This window comes from Cryptotermes secundus, unplaced genomic scaffold (genome assembly GCF_002891405.2).
Source record: "Cryptotermes secundus unplaced genomic scaffold, Csec_1.0 scaffold356, whole genome shotgun sequence".
Taxonomy (NCBI): domain Eukaryota; kingdom Metazoa; phylum Arthropoda; class Insecta; order Blattodea; family Kalotermitidae; genus Cryptotermes; species Cryptotermes secundus.
In genome coordinates this window covers 819,403-839,141 of record NW_019739946.1, presented here as the reverse complement: position 1 = coordinate 839,141, position 19,739 = coordinate 819,403, and the positions used below count along the sequence as shown (strand labels likewise).

General features: G+C 42.0%; 1 protein-coding gene across 1 annotated transcript in view; it reads left to right on the top strand.

Annotated features, from left to right (window-relative positions):
* The window catches only part of LOC111872083 (pikachurin), a 147,282-nt gene that overhangs the window by 36,580 nt on the left and 90,963 nt on the right, over nucleotides 1-19,739 (top strand). Inside the window, exon 3 of the mRNA XM_023865628.2 lies at nucleotides 15,338-15,482. Coding sequence (XP_023721396.1) covers nucleotides 15,338-15,482 — 145 coding nt within the window. The remainder of the gene's footprint in view (nucleotides 1-15,337; nucleotides 15,483-19,739) is intronic.

Genomic DNA, 19,739 nt, shown 5'->3' with positions numbered 1-19,739 from the left:
TTGGTCCATTGTGCTTCCCTCTATGATTTCTACCAGTCTCTATATCCTANGGAGATATGAGGTTCTTTTACGTGCCGTAAAGCTACGACACGGGACCCACGGCTTAAAGTCCCTCCCGGAGGACTTGTTCCCTGAATTTTTCCGCCCTTAAAAATTCGACGACCTCCGCCGGGTATTTGAACCCGCGTACTACGAGTCATGAGGTGGGAACGTTACCTCTAGACTACGGAGGCCGCTTTCCCACACCCTATTAGAATATTGTACAATACTTCCCTCCTAACTGAATCATAGGGTTTCTTGAAGTTTATGAATAGCTGATGTACTGTCTCATCGTACTCCCATTTTTTCTCCAATATCTGGCGAATGCAAAAGATTTGATCTGTAGTTGATCTGTTACGTCGAAACCCACACTGATGATCCACAATAATTTCATCTATATATGGACTTAACCTTGAAACAAGAACATTGGACAAAATTTTATATGAAGTTGTTGGCAGTGATAGCCCCCGATAACTACTACAGTCAGTTTTATCACCATTCTTGTGAACTGGTACAATAATAGACTCCTACCACCGATGAGGCACTTTTTCCTTATGCAAAATAGAAGTAATTAGATAGTGGATCTTAGAACGTAATATTTCTCTCCCTGCTTGAATACGTTCTGCCGGAATTTGATCACTACCTGGCGATTTATACCGTTTCAATCTTGCAATAGCACTTTCAAACTCAAAAGGGCTAGGATCAGGTACTAACGGCTCAGCTGTATGGATTTCTGTCTGCCTTACAGCACTGACCCTATGTACATTCAATAACTGAGAGAAGTTGTTCCTCCACCTATTCAAAATGTTGTGGGAATCTGCAAGCAGAACACCATTCCCATCCTTCACTAAGTTACTGCTAGGCTGGTAACTCCTCTTAAAGTCATGCATTCCTCTATACAGGTCTCTAATGTTCTTGTTCTTACTGTTCATTGCGAACTCATCAATTTTGTCTCTCAGATATTCCCTCTTTTTGTTCCTGAAATGCCTGCTGGTTTCACATCTTATATTGTTCCGATTATCCCCATTTAACTCGTTTGGATCCTGTAACGATTGCAATTTGGTATGCTTTCTTTGATCTAATAATTTTGAGCATCCTTCATCGAACCATGGCTTATGCTTCTTCGGTTCATAATAACCTAGACTCTCTTTGGCAGACATTTTTATATTCTCTCTAATAGTTTCCCAAGCTTTATTAACATCCACCTCTGTCCAAGTTTTCCAAAGCTGTAAACCTATTTGAGATTTCAACACGATACGCCTCTTTATCCTCTACCTCATTTCATTTCTTGAGATTGAACCTCTCCATATGAACTCTGTGTGTTGTTTGTTTACTCACTTCCAGTCTTTCCCTAACCTTTGCCACCACCAGGTAGTGGTCAGTATCACAATCTGCTGCCCTGAATGATCGGACATCAAGTATACTTGAGTGCCGTCTCCTTTCTATCAAAATATGATCTATTTGATTGTGTATCTTCCCATCAGGAGATATCCAAGTAAATTTATGGATGTTACGATGTGGGAACATTGTACTTTTGACAGTCAGATTTTTTGATGTGGCAAAGTTTACAACTGTAACTCCATTATCATTACTAATTTCATGCAAACTCTCATTCCCAATTTTTGGTTTGAAAATGTCTTCCCTCCTTACTTTGGCATTGAAATCTCCTAACAAAATTTTCATAGAGTACTTCGGGAATTTGTCAGATACATGTTCTAGTTCTTCATAGAATCTATCCTTTATGTCATCAATCTTATCTTCTGTTTGGGCGTGAACATTTATAACAATGATATCACACCAGCGACCTTTTAGTATTATATATGATATTCTATCACTAACGAATTCTACCCTCTTAACTGCTGATATCATTCTCTTATGTACGAAGAAACCTGTACCTAACTCATGATTTTCTTTCCCCTTTCCACAGAAAAATGTATAGTCTCCTGCTGGTGCGATGCCACCTCCATCCCATCTGACCTCCTATACTCCCGCTATATCTAACTTATATTTTAAGATTTCTTCTGCCACTGCCCTGAGCGAACCTGCCCTATACAAACTTCGTACATTCCAAGTGCCAAATATCATATCCATTTTCATTAGCTTAGGTCGTTTATCCAAAGAATCCGTCCAGATCCGAGGCTTTGTGTTCATTTTCGTAACATTGATTTTTTACGGTGAGGAGTTGTTAGCCCCACGCCCAACCCCCAAGCTGGAGGGCCACCCCTTGTCGGCTGTCCGCGACTGCATATTGAATATATTCGCAGCTTCCCTCCAGAACTGGAGGGCGCCTCCTCCATCCGCAACCTGAGGATGCGCCATGCCGTGGTGACAGGAACCCACTTAACATGGAGATGATATTATTAAATTGAAGAATTCTGTCCTCTGGGATATAACGTCATGCAGTCCGGTGAAGGTCAACCGGTGTTTCGGAGGCGCATGTCGCCTCCATATCCAGGGTCGAAGAATAAGTGAAGCAAGAGACCAGCATGAAGCAGGCAGCAAGCAGAGCTGCTGAAGATGCGTGCGACATGTTCCTCCGAAACGTCGGTCGACTTTCAACAGACTACACGGCGTTATATATCAGAAGATAGAACTCTTCATTTTAATGTTATCCCAGTTAAATCGAGGTTTTCCAGGTAGTAATTTCCTTTCAGATTTTCGCTATGAAACATACTCGTTTCTCGTCTCCTCCATGCGTGATACATTCTTGCACATCTAATGCTGTTGTGTTGTTCACCCTAATAATGTTTTGTGAACAGTACTAGTCATGCACTTTTCCCCAACCCCTTCTTGATACCTCCCTCTTAGGTCCAAAGTTTCTCCTGAGCACCCTGCTCTCCAACACTTTAGTCTGTATTGTTCTAGCAGCGTGAGAGCCGAGGTTTAACGCCCGTACACATTCTATAGTGTTGTGACATAACGCCTGAAAGCCGAAATAGCGGTGCCAGAGTAGCTGCGCATTGCTAGGCAACTACTAGGCAAACAGGTTCCCGCATAAATGAACACGCAAGCAACACTAGAAGAACTACCGTTTCTATGCAACGGCGAGGTAAACACACATGTATAACAATAAATGAATTGTTATGAAACTGTATTTTCTGTTGGGACCGCTCCGATGCTATATAACGAGAATAACTGAGGGAGTCTCTTCAGAAAATCTGGTGGCACCGGGAATCTAACCCGTACCTCTGGATCTGTAGGCAGGAACTGTGGCCACTAGAACACAGAGGCGGTCCCGTGTTGAGGCGGGGTCGAATACCTCCATCGTGACTCTGCGAGACGTAGGAGGCGACGAAAAGGGAAGTCTCACATTTGGACAGTAATATATGGTCTCGAGTACCAAGGGACTCCGACCCGAGAAAGACTGCGCTGGGAAGGGCCAGAAGAATATACAAAAGACAGATCCGTCCTCTCGTCAGAGAAGGCGCCCCCACAAAAACAAGACCGTAACTGTCAAACAGTAATAAATATCTGATCATGAGCCCCAGATTTGGCTCTACATCAAGACTTACTGACTGACTGACTGACTGACTGACTGACTGACTGACCGTCAGTCGCAATGTGACTTTGACTTTTGAGTGTGTTGAGACGGCAGTCGAAGGTGATTGGGAAAAGATGCCAGCGAGAGAGTTGCGGAGTCGGCAGTTGGCGGATGCTGGAGGAGCCTAGAGAGTCCAGTTCAGAGTTGAAAGTCCGGCTGTGAAGAGAAAAGTTTGTGTGCGCTGTAGTACCGCTATATTTGGTGTGTGCAATTGCAGCGAGACTCTTATAGTTCCTGTGTTAAAATCCTCTACCAGGAAACGACTAGTGGAGAGTGTAACAGACTGAGGACACTAGCGTGTACAACAGTGAACTGTAGAGTGTGTAGATCAGCGGTAGCGCTGTAGTTACGTTTAGTTCCAAGTGGTGCTTGTAAGTGGTCAATAAATCCAATTCAGCCAATTCATACCCCGTCTAATAGTTACCCTTACATGTGGCAGTTTTATATAGCATATAGTTACATAGTTCATATATTGTTCTATGGTTTTGTAAGTTTTTCAAATAACCAGCCGGCGTAACATGTGCTGTGTTTATGGTGAAAGATTGGTAGACCCCGCTAATCTGCCAAACTGGAGGTTCACATCTTGTCGTCTGTTCGCGTCTGCTTACTCAGTATAGTCACAGCTGCCCTCTCCTCTAATGTGAGGACGCGCCATTGCGTTGTGAAAAGGAACCCATTTATCATGACAGTCTGTAACACTTCAGAGGAAAGACATATTGGAAATAGTATAAAAAGCATCAATTTCCGAAAGATAATATTTCATATGCACACATTAAAAGTAAATAAAGTAAAGGTATCCCTGTAACAGGCCGTGGAGGCCCATAGGGTTGTGAGTCGTTGAGGTTCCCACATTTTTCTAGACACTCGGTTCATAGATGGCGGCAAGGATTAGGTAAATTGAAAAAAATGCACCTCCAAATTAGCACTAAATATTTGAAGTGTATATTTAATGAATTTCACAAATCTTATAGTTATGTTACTGCTCCGCTTTATAAGCCGCCTTCACATGCAAAGCCGTAAAATTGCTCACAATGGGTTCATCCGATTCTATCTCACCTCATGAAGCACTCTTAGAACAGACTATTACGGCTAAAATAAATGAGAAGGAGGGTGCGATGTGTCTAGGTTGAGACAATAATAGAACCATTTCCGTGCTGTAACCACATCCTTCCGAACTTATCGCTACTTTCCAGAAGATGGAATAAAGGACGGTGTTTGTGATTTGTAAGCAATTTATTCGCTGTTATCTGAGATTCCAGCAGCAGGGAGGACCGGAAATAAGCCAGTGACGTTTTATCTAATAAGTTGGAATTATGGGAAGGCTTCCGAGTCCCATTTCTCGGTTTTAATGCGCCTTCGAGGTAATACGTACATATTAAAATGGGATAAGGAAGTTGGTCTCTCTTTGATGAGACATAATACAGATTAAAATACAGTCGCATAGATCGAGAGGATAGATGCATTTGGATATACAGCGCGAATTCTGACATAAGTTCGCCTAAATTTTCTTGGAAACCACGTCGCTGTTACCTAGTGACTTACATTCAGTAGGTGACCTTCAGTATTCACACATGGGTGGAGAATTTAAACATGCAAGGTAAAAAAGGTAAAGTTGTCCCTGTGCTTAACTAATGAAGCACTACGCCAGGAGGACGTATAGGGAAGTGGATGTATGGATCCACTAGTTGGAAGTGAGTGGTCAGCTTCAGGACCCGGCCGGTTTGCCCCCAAGGAACCCTCCTCCCCCTTCCGGTACCCATTGTATAGAACAGTGGTTCTCAANTAGTAATTAATTATAGCATAATCATAAAGAGTATTAGTACACTTATGTATACGGTGTGGCATGTTGACAAACATAAAATTATATTTAAATTAGTTATCAATCACTGAACTAATGAAATCTTGTAGCATTTTGTAGTTTCCTCAGACCAACATCATTAAATTTATTTGTGCTAATTTTCATTGACATATCCCATGCTGATCACCAGAAACTTATGTTATTCAGCGTAAAATTGATTATTGTACTATTAAGTTGTTTTTAATGATGTTGGTTTGAAAAAAACGGCAGTGAGAAAAATATTTATGCATTGTAACTCACCATAGAAGTCAGCTGAGTAGGGGAAGAAGCAGAAGGATGTCAACTTGCCGGCGAAACACTTATTATCACATACACACGCCAAATAATTATATATGTAAAGTATGTAATTTGATAAATAAAAATGTATGAATCTCTCAATTCTAAACACTACTTCCAACACTAATTAATATTTTTATTTTAAAGACGCAGCACTTTAACACAGCAATTATAAGTTACTGGAAAGTTAAACTTGGTTTCTTTTATCACAACTGAGTTTGGAAGGTTTTAGTTAGGCTAGTGAGATTTCTGTTTCTGTTTTCAGCCCGTTAGATTATTAATTCTGCGATGAATTGAAGTGAGAGCCAAACGGAGACAGTCAGAAAGTTGCAGGCAGTTCCTCTGTTTCGTTTTAAGCACAGTCATGGCAGAAAATGCAGTTTCACAAAGATACGTGGTGGAGAAACAAAGAAGAAACCTCACTGCTATTTCATGTAAATTTGGATATTAATTTTTCATTCTTATCCAGAATTTCGAATTACTCGCAGTATTAAAAGTGCTTTCCAGTCCTTTGTCCGATGATAATTCAGTAAGCTGAAGGGTTACTTCATAGGAAAGGGCTATCTCTTTGTGTTCAACAAAAGGGTTCACAGTCCACATATTTTGCCTCCGGCGATCCTCATGTTCGGGATAATATTTTTCAAACGACAACATCATCTTCAAGTGGGCTGCAATAATATCTGAAACTGAATTCTGTGAATAGAAATCATCTGCTTCCACAATATAACCTGAGTACGACTGAAACATTTCATTGTTTCCTTCTGCAATCATATTAAGCCAGAGTTTGAGTTTCTTTTTGAATGATTCGATCTTGTTCCTCGCATTAAATATTGTTGTATCTGAACCTTGAAGTTTTAAATTCAACTCGTTCATGTAAGAAAATATGCCGCTGAGATACGCCAGCCTGGCTACCCATTTCTTATCCTGGAAATAATAGGACAGGTTACTTTTCTTATCAATTAGAGCTCGACTCCCTTTCGGAGTTCATATAACCTCTTGAGAACTTTACCGCGGGACAACCAACGAACTTCCGAATGGAAAAGACGATTTTGATGATCAGAGCACATTTCATCGCACAATGCTTTTAACACTCTTGTATTTAAAGCACTATTTTTTATATAATTAATAATCTTAACAGATTGAGACAGGACTTCATTAAGCTCAGGTGCCATTTCTTTGGAGGCCAGGTTTTGCCTATGAATGTAGCAGTGCGCTGACACTAAGTTATTGCCCTCCATATCCTTAATTTTAGTGACCAAACCTGAATTTCTACCTGTAAGACAGGCAGCGCCGTCAGTGCAAACTCCAACGCAATTTTTCTATTCGAGACCTCTCTCTTCAACGAAACCATTTGAAACTTTGAAAATTTCACTGCTGGTAGTGTGCGTAGGTAATTCAGAAACACTTAAAATGTCTTCCTTCATGTCACTCTCATCATGGTCAATATATCGTACATACGTAAGTAAAATGCTGCTGTTCTGAATATCTGTAGATTCGTCCAGTTGTAATGGCCCACTACTGGGCCGCGGCCCGGCCGTTGAGAATCACTGGTATAGAAGGTCAGGTAAACCCCAGAGCCCGTCTGGACGACATGGGGAAGTGAAAATTCTTGACCTTACCGGGATTTGAACTCCGACCTCTCGGTTGTCCAGCCCGTAGCCAGTCGCTATAACGACTACGTTATATATGTTCGGTTATATACTCGCAGAGCCTTATATGGGTGGGAAAAGTGTTATATATGATATGTGGCATATAGTACATAATTATATATGCTGGATTATAGACTGAATAATTTTATATGCACCCACATTTATTCCACTCATGTAAGCCTCTGTGAATTTAAATTTCCATACAAATATATGAATATTGGAAGTCAATTTTTTAATATAACACCAAAAAATATGAAGAATGCCGTCTTCTTGGATGTGACGCCGTGTAGATATTGTGTAAACCGACGTTTCAGAGGAACATATTGCCTCCATCTTGAGAGGAACCAGCGTGAGCAGGTTACTGCAGCCGCTTCATTCTCATTTATGTTACATACTTCATTGCCTTTGAGTTCCCTGTTGGAAGTAGCCGTACAATTGTGTAGTCCTACAGCTGATACCTTGCTCACATCCGCCAGTTTCTTCATATATTCACCATTTCGAAAGGAGTTACAAGTAACGGTTGTAGATTTAGATCTTAAGGAGGTTCTTATTCTATCCCTGTGCATAACTGTCACAAAGTGAGCGTTCGCAGACCCCCAGAACGCCCGTCAACTTCCATCAGTTTGTCCGCCCGCCTCCCACACGTACGAGACAGCAAGAGAGCAACTGAGAGACTTCTCGTGAAATCGCATATTAAGAAGTTTTAAAATAATTGTGGATGCTTTTGATTAGAGTTGTACCAAAATAATGGGCATGGAGACGTACGTGCGATTCTGCACCTAACTCGCTGCATATTCTCCGGTTGAAGAAAGTTTCGAGCAATCGCTGTGAAGAAAAGTGAAACATATGTTCCATGTCCTTCACGCATGTTCCAAACGCATTACGCTTTTCGACATTACTAAAGAAATAGAATGCAGTGCGTATAATTCTGAACTTTTATATTAACAATAAACATTTGTCTTCTGGGCACGCCGAAAGATAACCGACGTCGCTTATTCTGGATAATAATTAAACGAAGCAGCTTCCCACTTGAGTTTATATACACGTATTTTTTCCCGCAACATCCCCAATTTTGGCCTTGGCCTACCTCCATGAAACTCTCAGTTTCACTTTTGTTTACTAGATATTTGATATTCAGTAGAACTCCTTGGTTGGGTGATCAGCTCGTCGCAAGGCTTCAGCCTGTACACAAACACTAAAAATCCATGCCCTAAATGGGATTCGAACCCACGATTCGGAGAGAGTGAAGACAGTGCATGCCTTAGACCTCTCGGCTACCGTAAGTGACCTGTTTACAGATTTGCTTGCATATAAATATACATTTAATTAAAATGTAAGTAACTTTACTGCTGAAGTGTGTTTTCTCAGCAATGATTAGTAGATCTAAAAGGAGAATTTTCTAGTGTTAACAAAATATCGCAGTTGAAAACAGTTCTTGGTCGAGTTTAGACTCCGTTAAAATCAGATTTGTTTCACGATTTTAATGTACTTAATATTCTGCTGTGTTTTAGCTTTGAAACCTTTACAGTTTCCCCTGCCAAGGGCGCCTGTTGCCAGTACATTGCAGACGTTCACAGCTTTGTTTGATAAGAGGGCCGGAGTCATATCTCATCTTCACGTAAAGTGGAGATTACAGTGGACCAACACAGAATATAATTAAATTCAACTGACAACTTTTGATGTAGATCCTTAATGTCAGACTTTATCTAATTCCATTCAGAAGTTTTATGGGTTAAACACGTGGACGAACGGAAACGACCTTCTGTAAATTTATTCAGCTCATGGCAAAAGGGTAATAATCCTTTTCTGTTGTTTGCCAACCTCCTCATTTTGTCTGTAAATCGGATTTCTCTGCTTGAAACGAGTTCTGGCAAAACCGTTCAAAAGGAGAACGTGTTGGCTTCTGTTTCTGATGGGATCATATACATGAAACAGTTTCATATTCTCCTAAGTTGGGTGGGAAGCTTGTTTCAAGTTTCTATGGTAACATAGTTGTTATTTCCTTTTCTTGTTTCAGTTCCCCTCCGATGCTACATAGTCTCGGCACTGATCTCGTCGTTAAACAATCGACTTCATTGTCCTGCGTGAGGATCCTTTGTGTACGACTTGAATGGGAAAATTTCACGCCGTTTCAACCGTGGTATACCATGGCATCCTGTTGCACTGTGGAGATCTGACTTAGGAGTTTGTGCGCCGTCTAAGTGAAGCAGTGTTCACGGTTCCTTCATTGGACACTTTCACTACATGTTTCGGCCTAACTGGCCATCTTCAGTTGTATAGATGTTGCTGACAAGGATTCTGCTGCTCGCTGTACAGCTGAAGATGACCAGTTGGGCCTAAGCATGCAGTGAAATAGTGTCCCATAAAGGAACAGTGAACGACATTGCTCTTAGATGGCGCAAAAACTCCTAAATCGTGGCTACAGAAAACTGGAACACGTTACAAACGGAAACATGTATGTTGCAGCCCATTCGCTCTTCGCTGACCTCGCTCCCAAAACCAGAACACATGTTCTAGGCTGCTGTAATGGACCCAGCGTTAGGGTAGGCTGTCATTGTCTAGGACCCGACCCATATGAAACCAATTTCCCACTTGTGTTCTTCGCACTGGACTATTTCTCTTCTGTAAGATGGTAGCGAAAACAATACATATAGTTCACTCATTGTGACTGAAGTTTTAATTCTTTATGACATTTTACACGTATTTGTTTTTGAATGGCAGAGTCTTTCCCATTAAACAAGACAGCCTTTCCCTTGGTGGTTATTTATCTGTCTTAATTCAGGCGATCAGTCCGAGATAGTGTAACCAAAGTTCATCCTCCTCTCCTTCGCCGTAAGGCGGAGCGTGCATTAGTGAAGACTCCCTGAAGGGTGCAGCTGGACAAGTACTGCCCACCGCTACCCCACTGTACGCTGAAAGGCTCTTGTCATACGAGCGAAAGTCTATTAACGTCGGACGTAACGCTTGGCCGCGCAATAGCTAAAGCGGCTAGTCGCTGGCTTCCGACCGTGGCGGCCCGGGTTTGATCCCGGGTCTAGTCAAGTGGTATTTGTGGTGGACAAAGTGGCGCTGTGGTAGGTTTTCTCCGAGTATCTCGGTTGCCAATCTTCATTCCACCAATTGCTCCACAATCACCCTCACCTATCATCTGGGGCTGGTACAGTAGGCCAGAAGTGGCCGTAGTACAAGGGACTTAGTCCCACCCCACTGGCATTAGAATAATCGTCGGACGTAACCATAAGAAACATGCGAGTGAAACCATTTCCATGCAAGATGCATCGCACTTGGTTTACATTCTTTGCCAGTCAGTAAGGCGACTTGCTATGGATTGGAAGTCCGGGTATCTTATCCCAGAAGTGCTAGGACCTTCGGACTTCAGATCCCAACACTGCTATTGAATATTTCTCCTCAGAATATAAAATTCAATATCGACATTCGGACCTGAGCCAGATGAATCCAGTTCTCACCCTCATATTTCGCTTCTCTAATACGCACATTAATATCATGTGGTGTCCCAAGCAGTTTCTTCCCTGTACAAATGATTACAGGAAATAATAGCAGACTGCACTCACTGCAATGCGTTGCTGCAAGACAGGTCTCTGGATCACGAGTGTGGCCATGAGAAGCCTGAGAACGTAACTCAGTGCGGTTCTAAGGCTGTGCCATAGTTCAAGAGGTTAGTCACCGAGTTCTCACCTTGGCGGCCTGGCTTTGATCCCAGATCAGGCCATATGGGACTTGCAGTGGAATGAGTGACATTGTGGTACATTTTCTCCAAGGTCTTCGGACATATCGAGAGATTAAAAATGGCGGTTAGGAGCAACGAGACGAGCTAAGAATAAACACTGTTATTCAACACTGTGTTTAAATTATAGATCATCACACATTGTGCGTTTAAGCTAAGTAACTAAACTAACTAACGCTGAGGCCTTTTGCATTTCAACACCGCTGATAATTATAATTTACAGTTAAACAGGGTCCTAATATTTTAAACAAGACACTCAGTTCATAGAATAGAACATGTCGACAAGCGATTTGCATTACTGCCGCTGCGTGCACGCTACTTCTGAAGCTGGAACTGTCTGTGCTGGCAGTTCCAGCAACAATTGAAACCCTTGCAGTAGACGCCCTGTACTCAAACTGCTATTTATCAGTTGAGCCGAGTGGTTTGGTAGAGTTGGGGAGGACTTGTCCTCATAGCTGGAATGTAAGGGGATAGATTAATCGCGAACCAGTGTGCGGCGGGATCCCAACTCCTGCTTCTCCCTGTCCCATAAACTTCCTTGCCTTTTGTGTGGCAGCCACTAAGTTCAACCTGCGTGAAAGAGCTGTGAAGAAACTTCTATCGAGTCGTACACAGGAACGAAGAAGAAGAAGAAAAAAAAACATTCCCATCCTCTAGGCCAGGGGTCTCCAAACTTTTCGAACCGCGGGCCACATTAGTTTTATTGAAAGCACAGAATTTCATAAACTAAATACAAAGTACGTGAGAATAAATTATCGTATATTAATGACAACAGACTGTAGCAGCAAATGTTCATATTTTCATCACAAATTATAATAAAACAGTCAATGTGAATGATGGAACTCTTTTTTCATTCTTAAAATCAGATTCAATTGAGGCTAAAATTTTGAAACGCTAATCACAAGTAGCGACTTTAAATGTTCATCGGATAAATTTGCCCTGTATTTCGACTTGATGTACTTCATCTGGGAAAAAGTTTGTTCACACAAATATGTCGTCCCAAAAATCAATATAAATTTACAAGCAAATTTCTTTAAATTTGGAAATTGCTCAGAGTTCAGAAATTTATAAAATTCGATCAAATTTCCTTCCTTTTATTTGTCTTTAATATGATAATTATCCTGAAGTTCAATAATTTCCATTTGAATTTGACTTGGGACATCTGTAGCATCACAGTCAAACGGATTTTTAAACAATTTAATTTCCTGAGCACTGGGATCCAAATCAGCAAATAGCTTCCGAAATTGTTCTTTCAAATCTGAAATGACTAAATTTTCAAACGAGGAAGGAAATTCAGCTTCACCCTTTTTATGCAGCTCTGCACAATATAGCATATGAATAAAGTTCCAGTTTTTCTCTTGGCTTTCCAGAAGTATCAACCTTGCTCTGAATTCCTTGATAAGTGCAAATACATTACAGACTAAGTTATTTTCACCCTGCAACTTTAAATTCAAATTGTTTATATGGTTCACCAGATCAGCAAAAAATGCTAATTTCCAAAGCCACTCGGTATCTGATAAAAGTGGTTGTAAATAATATTAATATTAACATAATATGGAATATCAGTATATTTTAAACGCAATCTTAATTAATGAATTTGAAATCTATGAACAAGTATTTTTTTACCAGTACTCATTGGAAAATTAGTTCAATTGGCGCATTTCTGCACAATTCTTTCGCGGGCCGGATAAAATCACATCGCGGGCCGTAGTTTGAAGACCCTTGCTCTAGGGTGTGCCTTCCAGAGGCCTGTCACTTTCCCTTCTGGCTCAAAATGTTGAACTGCGTATGTTTTCCTTTCTTACAGTTTCGTCTGTTGTTCTTCATCCATGTCGTTGTTTCTTCTTCTTTCTCTGCAATACTATTCTGCAGTGAACACACAGTCGGACGTATGTTGGAGTCGAAATTTGAACTGCTTACATTGAGTCGGCTACCAAATTTGGTAAGATTGGCTAAGTAGGTTATTATAAACATGAATCATTCGGAGCTGCAAACTACAAAGTTCGTTTTATTCCAGCGGCGGGCTGCATTTTCTCCTGCTCATCGATCCGTGGACAGTAAGGTGGAGAGACACGTGTGGCTCTTAATGCGGCATACCAGCATTCCACTGATTTTCCCGGAACTATATTGGTTTCTGATGCCTCAGAGTGTGCGTATATTGAGGTCTTACATATTGTAACGTAGACGCCCAAAGCGTTTCTAGGCAACACATTCCCGTGAATACGCAACAGTGGAAACTGTGTTCGCTGTGGGCTATACTGCAGCTAGTTGCTAGGTGACGCAATACTGCTGACAACGGAGGAGACTGTTTTCTATGTGGTCCGCGCCGCGGCCGTTCCTGTGCATCGGCTGGGTAAACGAACTTCAACAAGAGACTGTTTTCCGTGCGGGCCATGCTGTGGCTATATAACGAGAGCTGTGAGCTGTAAGTTTTGTGACTGGCAGTGACAGTGCAGAGTCCAGGAGCGTTCAGCAGTTGAGAGTACAGGGACAAGAATGGAGCGTGTGACTTGAAGAGTTTAATTATGTGTAATACTTGGAGTGTGTAATCCAGTGAGACTGTGCTACTTTCTGTGTTGAGATCCGTTGCCACTAGACGGCTAGTGAAGACCGAGAATCCTGGTGCGTGTGCAACGATGAGCCGACAAGTGTGTAAATCAGCGATATCGCTGTATTGCCTCTATTGACTGCAATTAAGAGAACTTGTAACCGAAGTGCTAATAAATCCAATCATCCGAACTAGAACCCCTTATTTTCGTCACGCGTACCCCCTACACGTGACAGTATGAAGCAGATATATAGTGTAAGTGGTTTTGAGAACCACTTCGGGAACATATTAATTAAACTGATTAATATATATATATAGTGAATGCTACAGTATATAACACAGTTGTTGAACCACTAAGCTTACATGTCCTTACGCTACATACATGATATATTAATCGTAACTAAAAGCTCACTTACTCATGGAACTGAGTCCTTCTTGAGAAGCCGCCAGTTGTGCAGCTACTCCAAAACTTCCAAGCATTTTATGGAACACGGAGGTTCATTACCGTGTTCACAAGAGCCCTCCAGCAGTCCATATCCTCAGCCAGACCAACTGAATCCATACCATCCCATCCTATCTCTCCAAAATCAATTATAATATTGTCCACCCCCTAGGTTTTGGTCTTACTAGTGGTCTCTTTCATTCTGGCTTTCCCGCCAATATCTTATATGATTCATCTTCTCCGACATTCATGCTACGTGCCCTGCCCACCTCATCGTCCTTGATCATTCTAATTATACTTGGAGAAGAGTACAGGTTATGAAGCTCCCCTAACTAAAAACAAGATCTGAAGATGGCACCCCTGTGCCGAAATACGTGTGTCACCCTAGGCAGGAACTCCGTCTGCTGAAAATAATGTTGTGTTGATATTATGTCTATATATTAAAAGAAAGCTCGAATATTTGTTGTGTTCGTGGAGGTAAGAAGGGAAAAGGTAAAATTCTTCCTCACCTTAAGTGGCACTCTTTGAAGGCGTATGTCGGCGTGACAGTGGCCAGTTTCACACTCTGACCTCTTTATCCCCGGCGAATCAGCCCAGATTCCCACCAGATAGGAGGTTGTGTGGTCCCCGGAGCTGGTCCGGGTCCTGCTTTGTGGAGAAGAGAAAAAGCTTTGTTTCTGTCGCAGATCCAACCCCTACTCCCCGGCCTCTACCGACTGAACACTCCCTGCCCGGCCATGCAAGAGTATTTCGTCTCCCTTCCAGCGATGTTCAAGTGCATTCATAAGTTTCTGTAGTCTTATTCAGGGGCCTACTCGACAAAAAACATGTAGCAGTCTCATCAGATAAGGGTGGTAGGGTGCACTTCAAACTACAGTACAGGACTTTCCAGAGCCATTCTTGCGGTCCTGCACACTTCATTGCCTGTGCAGATACAGATCCACTGTTGCAGGGATACAGACACTACAAATATCGCGCTATGCCTACGTTTTTATGGAAAAGCTGTAAATTTTAAATAGTCATGTGGTTTAAATTTCGAAAAACGCACACGCACGCACAGAATAATGATCTCATAAGAGTATCCCCCCCCCCCTAACAAAGTAAAGTAACTTCACCGAAGAAGTTAGTGCAGATATTGAAATATTTCTAATTCTTACTGCATGCTCCCAGGACTGCTCGAATCGTTATGTAACCTCCGTATTATTGTTAATATTATTATTATTATTATTATTATTCTAGGTTTGACTGCGGCTCGGGTCTGGGAGTGGTTCGATCTGAAGAGACGGTATTGCTGAACCAATGGAACCGGCTCACTTTGTATCGCCACCGCTGGGACGCCTGGATCCAGCTGAACAATGGCAAACATGTGGAAGGACGCTCCAAAGTATGTTCTCTCATTAAGGGATCTTCGCTCATCCCCTTGAGCCTCATGAAAGTGTTGCATGAATAGTAGGCTTAGTGTTAGACACCACGGCCGGAATTTCTGCTGCCGCTAGATAAATTGTTCATCCAGAGAGGAAGTTACGTACCGTATTGTCTCGAATTCAATGCACGCCCTCCCTTCAGATGTCTTCTGAGAAAGAAACACCTGCACTATTACACTCACAAGTCAGCACTTATAAGAATTTTGCTAGAAATGGCCACCAAAATGAAGTTGTTTCAAGCGGATCTAGAAATTGTGACGACGATGTATTAATACTGTCTCTGGACCAGGGATAGGAAGTAGATCTATCGATTGGGCCCAACTGAGTAGGCTCTTACCTGAGGATGGAGGCACAGTCAAGTCTTCGAAACGTTAAAAAACAGGAAGATGGACAGTGCCCAAAAAGTCAGTAATTATAGTTATTTCAGTTTAATTTTATATATGGTTCATTTGATGCTGTACCAGTGATGTGTATAAACAGTGTTTCCTTCCTCAGATTAACCTTACAGAATTGGAGTACACTTTATATTCGGTGGCACAGTAATCCCGGGCAAATACTGTGATCCTTAGTAACAACTAAAACTACGAAATTCAGACTTGTTCACAGTTTCTGCATGAGCTTGTCATGTGAGCTTGTATTGTCCTTAATAGGGTGTGTTATCTAGTAAATTAGAGTGTGTCCGTAAGTTATTGCTACACCTTTAATATCTTATACCAAATTAAGTATTACAGCTCAGCAGTTGTAACTCGTGCCATTTGAATGTCGAACAGATTTAGTTAGACTTTGTATCTGTAGCCTCTGTCTGCTCGCTCTGTCTCTACCAGCAAGGCAGATTCGCCTCCCAGTTTGGTGGTTTGCGCGCATGCACAACGTTGCGAGTCGCTCACAGCCGGATTAACCCTTATCTCTCAGGTCACTGCAGTGTAAATGTTGCATTTGCAACAATGGTGTGAGTGTGTAATGCCCCTTTTAGCAGCGTGTACTGGTTTCATACAGCATTTAATGAATACTTTTAACCAGTGTGTCAACTGGAAATCGATGCGACTCTAATTTCAAATAGCTCCATGGAATGGAGGGTGAGGGGGCGTTACCCTCATATTTCATGGCCTTGAATATAGGATGGTGTTTCCATAATACATGACCTTATAGTGTTCTGCGAGTCAGTGTGGGGGAGGAAGAAATTATAAAAAAGTAAAGCTATCACTGTGCCGGTCACGGTAGCTGAGCGGTCTAACGCGTGCACTGTCTTCGCTCGCTCGGAAGGCGGGATCGTGGGTTCGAATCCCACTCAGGGCATGGATGTTTGTGTGCGTTTTTCTGTCTTTGTCTACAGGTAGAGGCCTTGCGACGAGCTGATCACTCGCCCAAGGAGTCCTACCGCATGTGTAAGATCTAGTAAACCGAAGTGAAACGGAGAGTTTCATGGAGGTAGGCCTAGGCCCAAATTGGGGCTGTAGCGCCACAGAAAAAAAAGCTATCACTGTAACCGCCCGTGGAGACCCATAAGGTTGTGAGACGTCGAGGCTCTCACATTTTCTTTCGACAGTCGGCTCACAGATGGCGGTAAGGTTGTCAGCCTTCCGCTCCGGCAGCCCTTTATTCCCCATGAAGATTCCTGGTAATTATTTCTGTTAGAGGCTGAGCTGACCTCAGGGCCAAAGTGCGGCTGGAAGGATTAGGTCAATTGAAAACATCCGCCTAATCGGGACTCGAACCCACGAACTTCCGGCTTTAGCATAGTGCATCAACCAACTACGCTACCGCGTAGTTATATCCACGGTAATATATACCTGTGAATCATCACATAAATAAAAGCGGTACAAGCAAGGCAAGAAGGCACAAGCACGTTAGTCAAATTTCGTACGAAGAAAGAAAAATCCTGGGAGTAACTAAGTAAGCCTGCATTATTTCAGATGCTTAAGTCAGTATACATTCGCCACACATCTTTCCAAAGTGTTCCAACCATATGGCACTAAACTTACACCAGTTGAAGAAAATGAAATCCATAATTACCTTGACGCTCCCTATCAGATGCATCAACCTATGCGCAATTTCAAATACAAAGAGATCGAGTCAATCATCAAAAAGGATCTAAATCCAAAGAAAGCTCCTGGATTTGATTTAATCACAGGGAAAGTCTTAAAAGAAATTTCGAAAACATGCATCCAAAAAATAACGCATATATTCAATGCTGTGTTAAGACTAGAATACTATCCATCACTATGGAAAGTATCACAAATCATTATGATCCCAAAACCTGGAAAAAACAAAACAGAAGTCACATCCTACAGACCAATAAGCTTGATCCCAGTCCTCTCTAAAGTACTGGAAAAATTACTCCTGAAACGACTTAATCCGGTATTGGAAGCCCAAAGCTTAATCCCTAAACATCAATTTGGATTCAGAAACAGACACGCCACCACAGAACAAGTCCATAGGGTGGTCAACACAATCAACAAAGCTCTCGAAGCAAAACGCTACTGCTCAACAGTGTTCCTTGACATCAGTCAAGCTTTTGACAAGGTATGGCATGTGGGATTATGCTACAAATTAAAACAAGCACTACCACATCAAATGTATGCCACACTGCGATCCTATCTCACACAAAGGTACTACCTCATAAAACAGCAGGAAGTATACACAGACCTGTATCCAATATTATCTGGTGTACCCCAAGGCAGCGTGTTGGGGCCTGTCTTATACTTGCTCTATACATCTGATCTCCCTACAACTCAACAAACAACCACAGCCACGTTTGCTGACGACACAGTTATCCTGGCGTCACACAGCAACCCCCTCATCGCTTCCTTGCACCTACAAAATCACCTTAATCACATCCAACATTGGCTCAACAAATGGCGCATGAAGGCCAACGAAGATAAGTCTACTCATGTAACATTTACCATGAAACATGACAACTGCCCTTCAGTACAACTCAATAATTCTCAAATTCCACAAGCAGACGACGCCAAATATCTTGGCATGCACCTGGACAAAAGACTCACATGGCAAAAACATATCAAGACCAAACGCACACAGCTCAGAACTAAATTCCACAAGATGTATTGGATGCTGGGACGCCATTCGGAGCTCTCAACAGAGAACAAGATCCTATTATATAAAACTATACTAAAACCGATATGGACCTATGGCATACCCTTATGGGGTACCGCTAGCAACTCCAACATCGAAATTCTTCAACGATTCCAAAATATGGTACTGCGTGTACTAGTTAACGCACCATGGTACGTACCAAACTTCGTCCTACACAAGGACCTGGGAATTCCAACAGTACGCGAGGAAATCACGCTCTCCAGTAAAAAATATCAGGCACGCCTCCGGAAGCACCCGAATTCCTTAGCGACGCACCTCTACGATGAAGAAGAAGTCAGGAGGCTTCACAGATTTAAACCGTCAGAACTGTTAACCAGATTTGCTATCTAATTTTGTAAAACAATTAACTAGTTGACTATAGTTAGTTAAATTACATATAGAACGAGTTCATTGGAACACGTTCTTCATGTTAAATTACTTTTATACTCATCATAACTAGTACTTATTATCCAAAATAGCTGGATAGATTGTATAATAAATTGGAGAAATAAAAAAAAAAGTCAGTATGAAGAGGCTTCAATTTACTACACATTACTGACGTGTAGTTATGCCAAGCCTTAAAGTAAACATCTGTTGCATAGTTTAATGCGTAACATCCCCGTTGAAGTGGTGCCCGTTACAGAGCGTCACACTTTCTCTACGTTTGTGATTCTTAACGCGTTGCGTAGACTCTGCAGGTACGCTGATGATCTGTTTTATGCTCGCCCTTTTCTTACTTCACCTCTTTCCGTCTAGAGCTCGAGAATCACTGTTAGGTGCCCTCTCTTCTCTCACCGTTCCTCTTGTTGTGCGATGCGATGCAACTTCCAGCCTCACCTTACCTGTTGCAGCGTCGCTCGTCTTCTCCTTGTTGTAGCACTCTTTAATTTCTCAGGGGTTTTTTTATGCTAGCCAGTAGGTAGGGCAAGGAGTTCTATCCTCAGGATCGCATACAGGACCTTAACTCAGAAGAGCACAGGGAAGCGATCAAATGCACACGTACAACATGATTCTGGTTTATTGTGGCACCATTTCTTTGATAACCGTTCACACTTATCACTACAACACGTACATTAATATGACAGTTAAATGACTCTTGCTTATTCGCAAACTCGCCTGTTAAT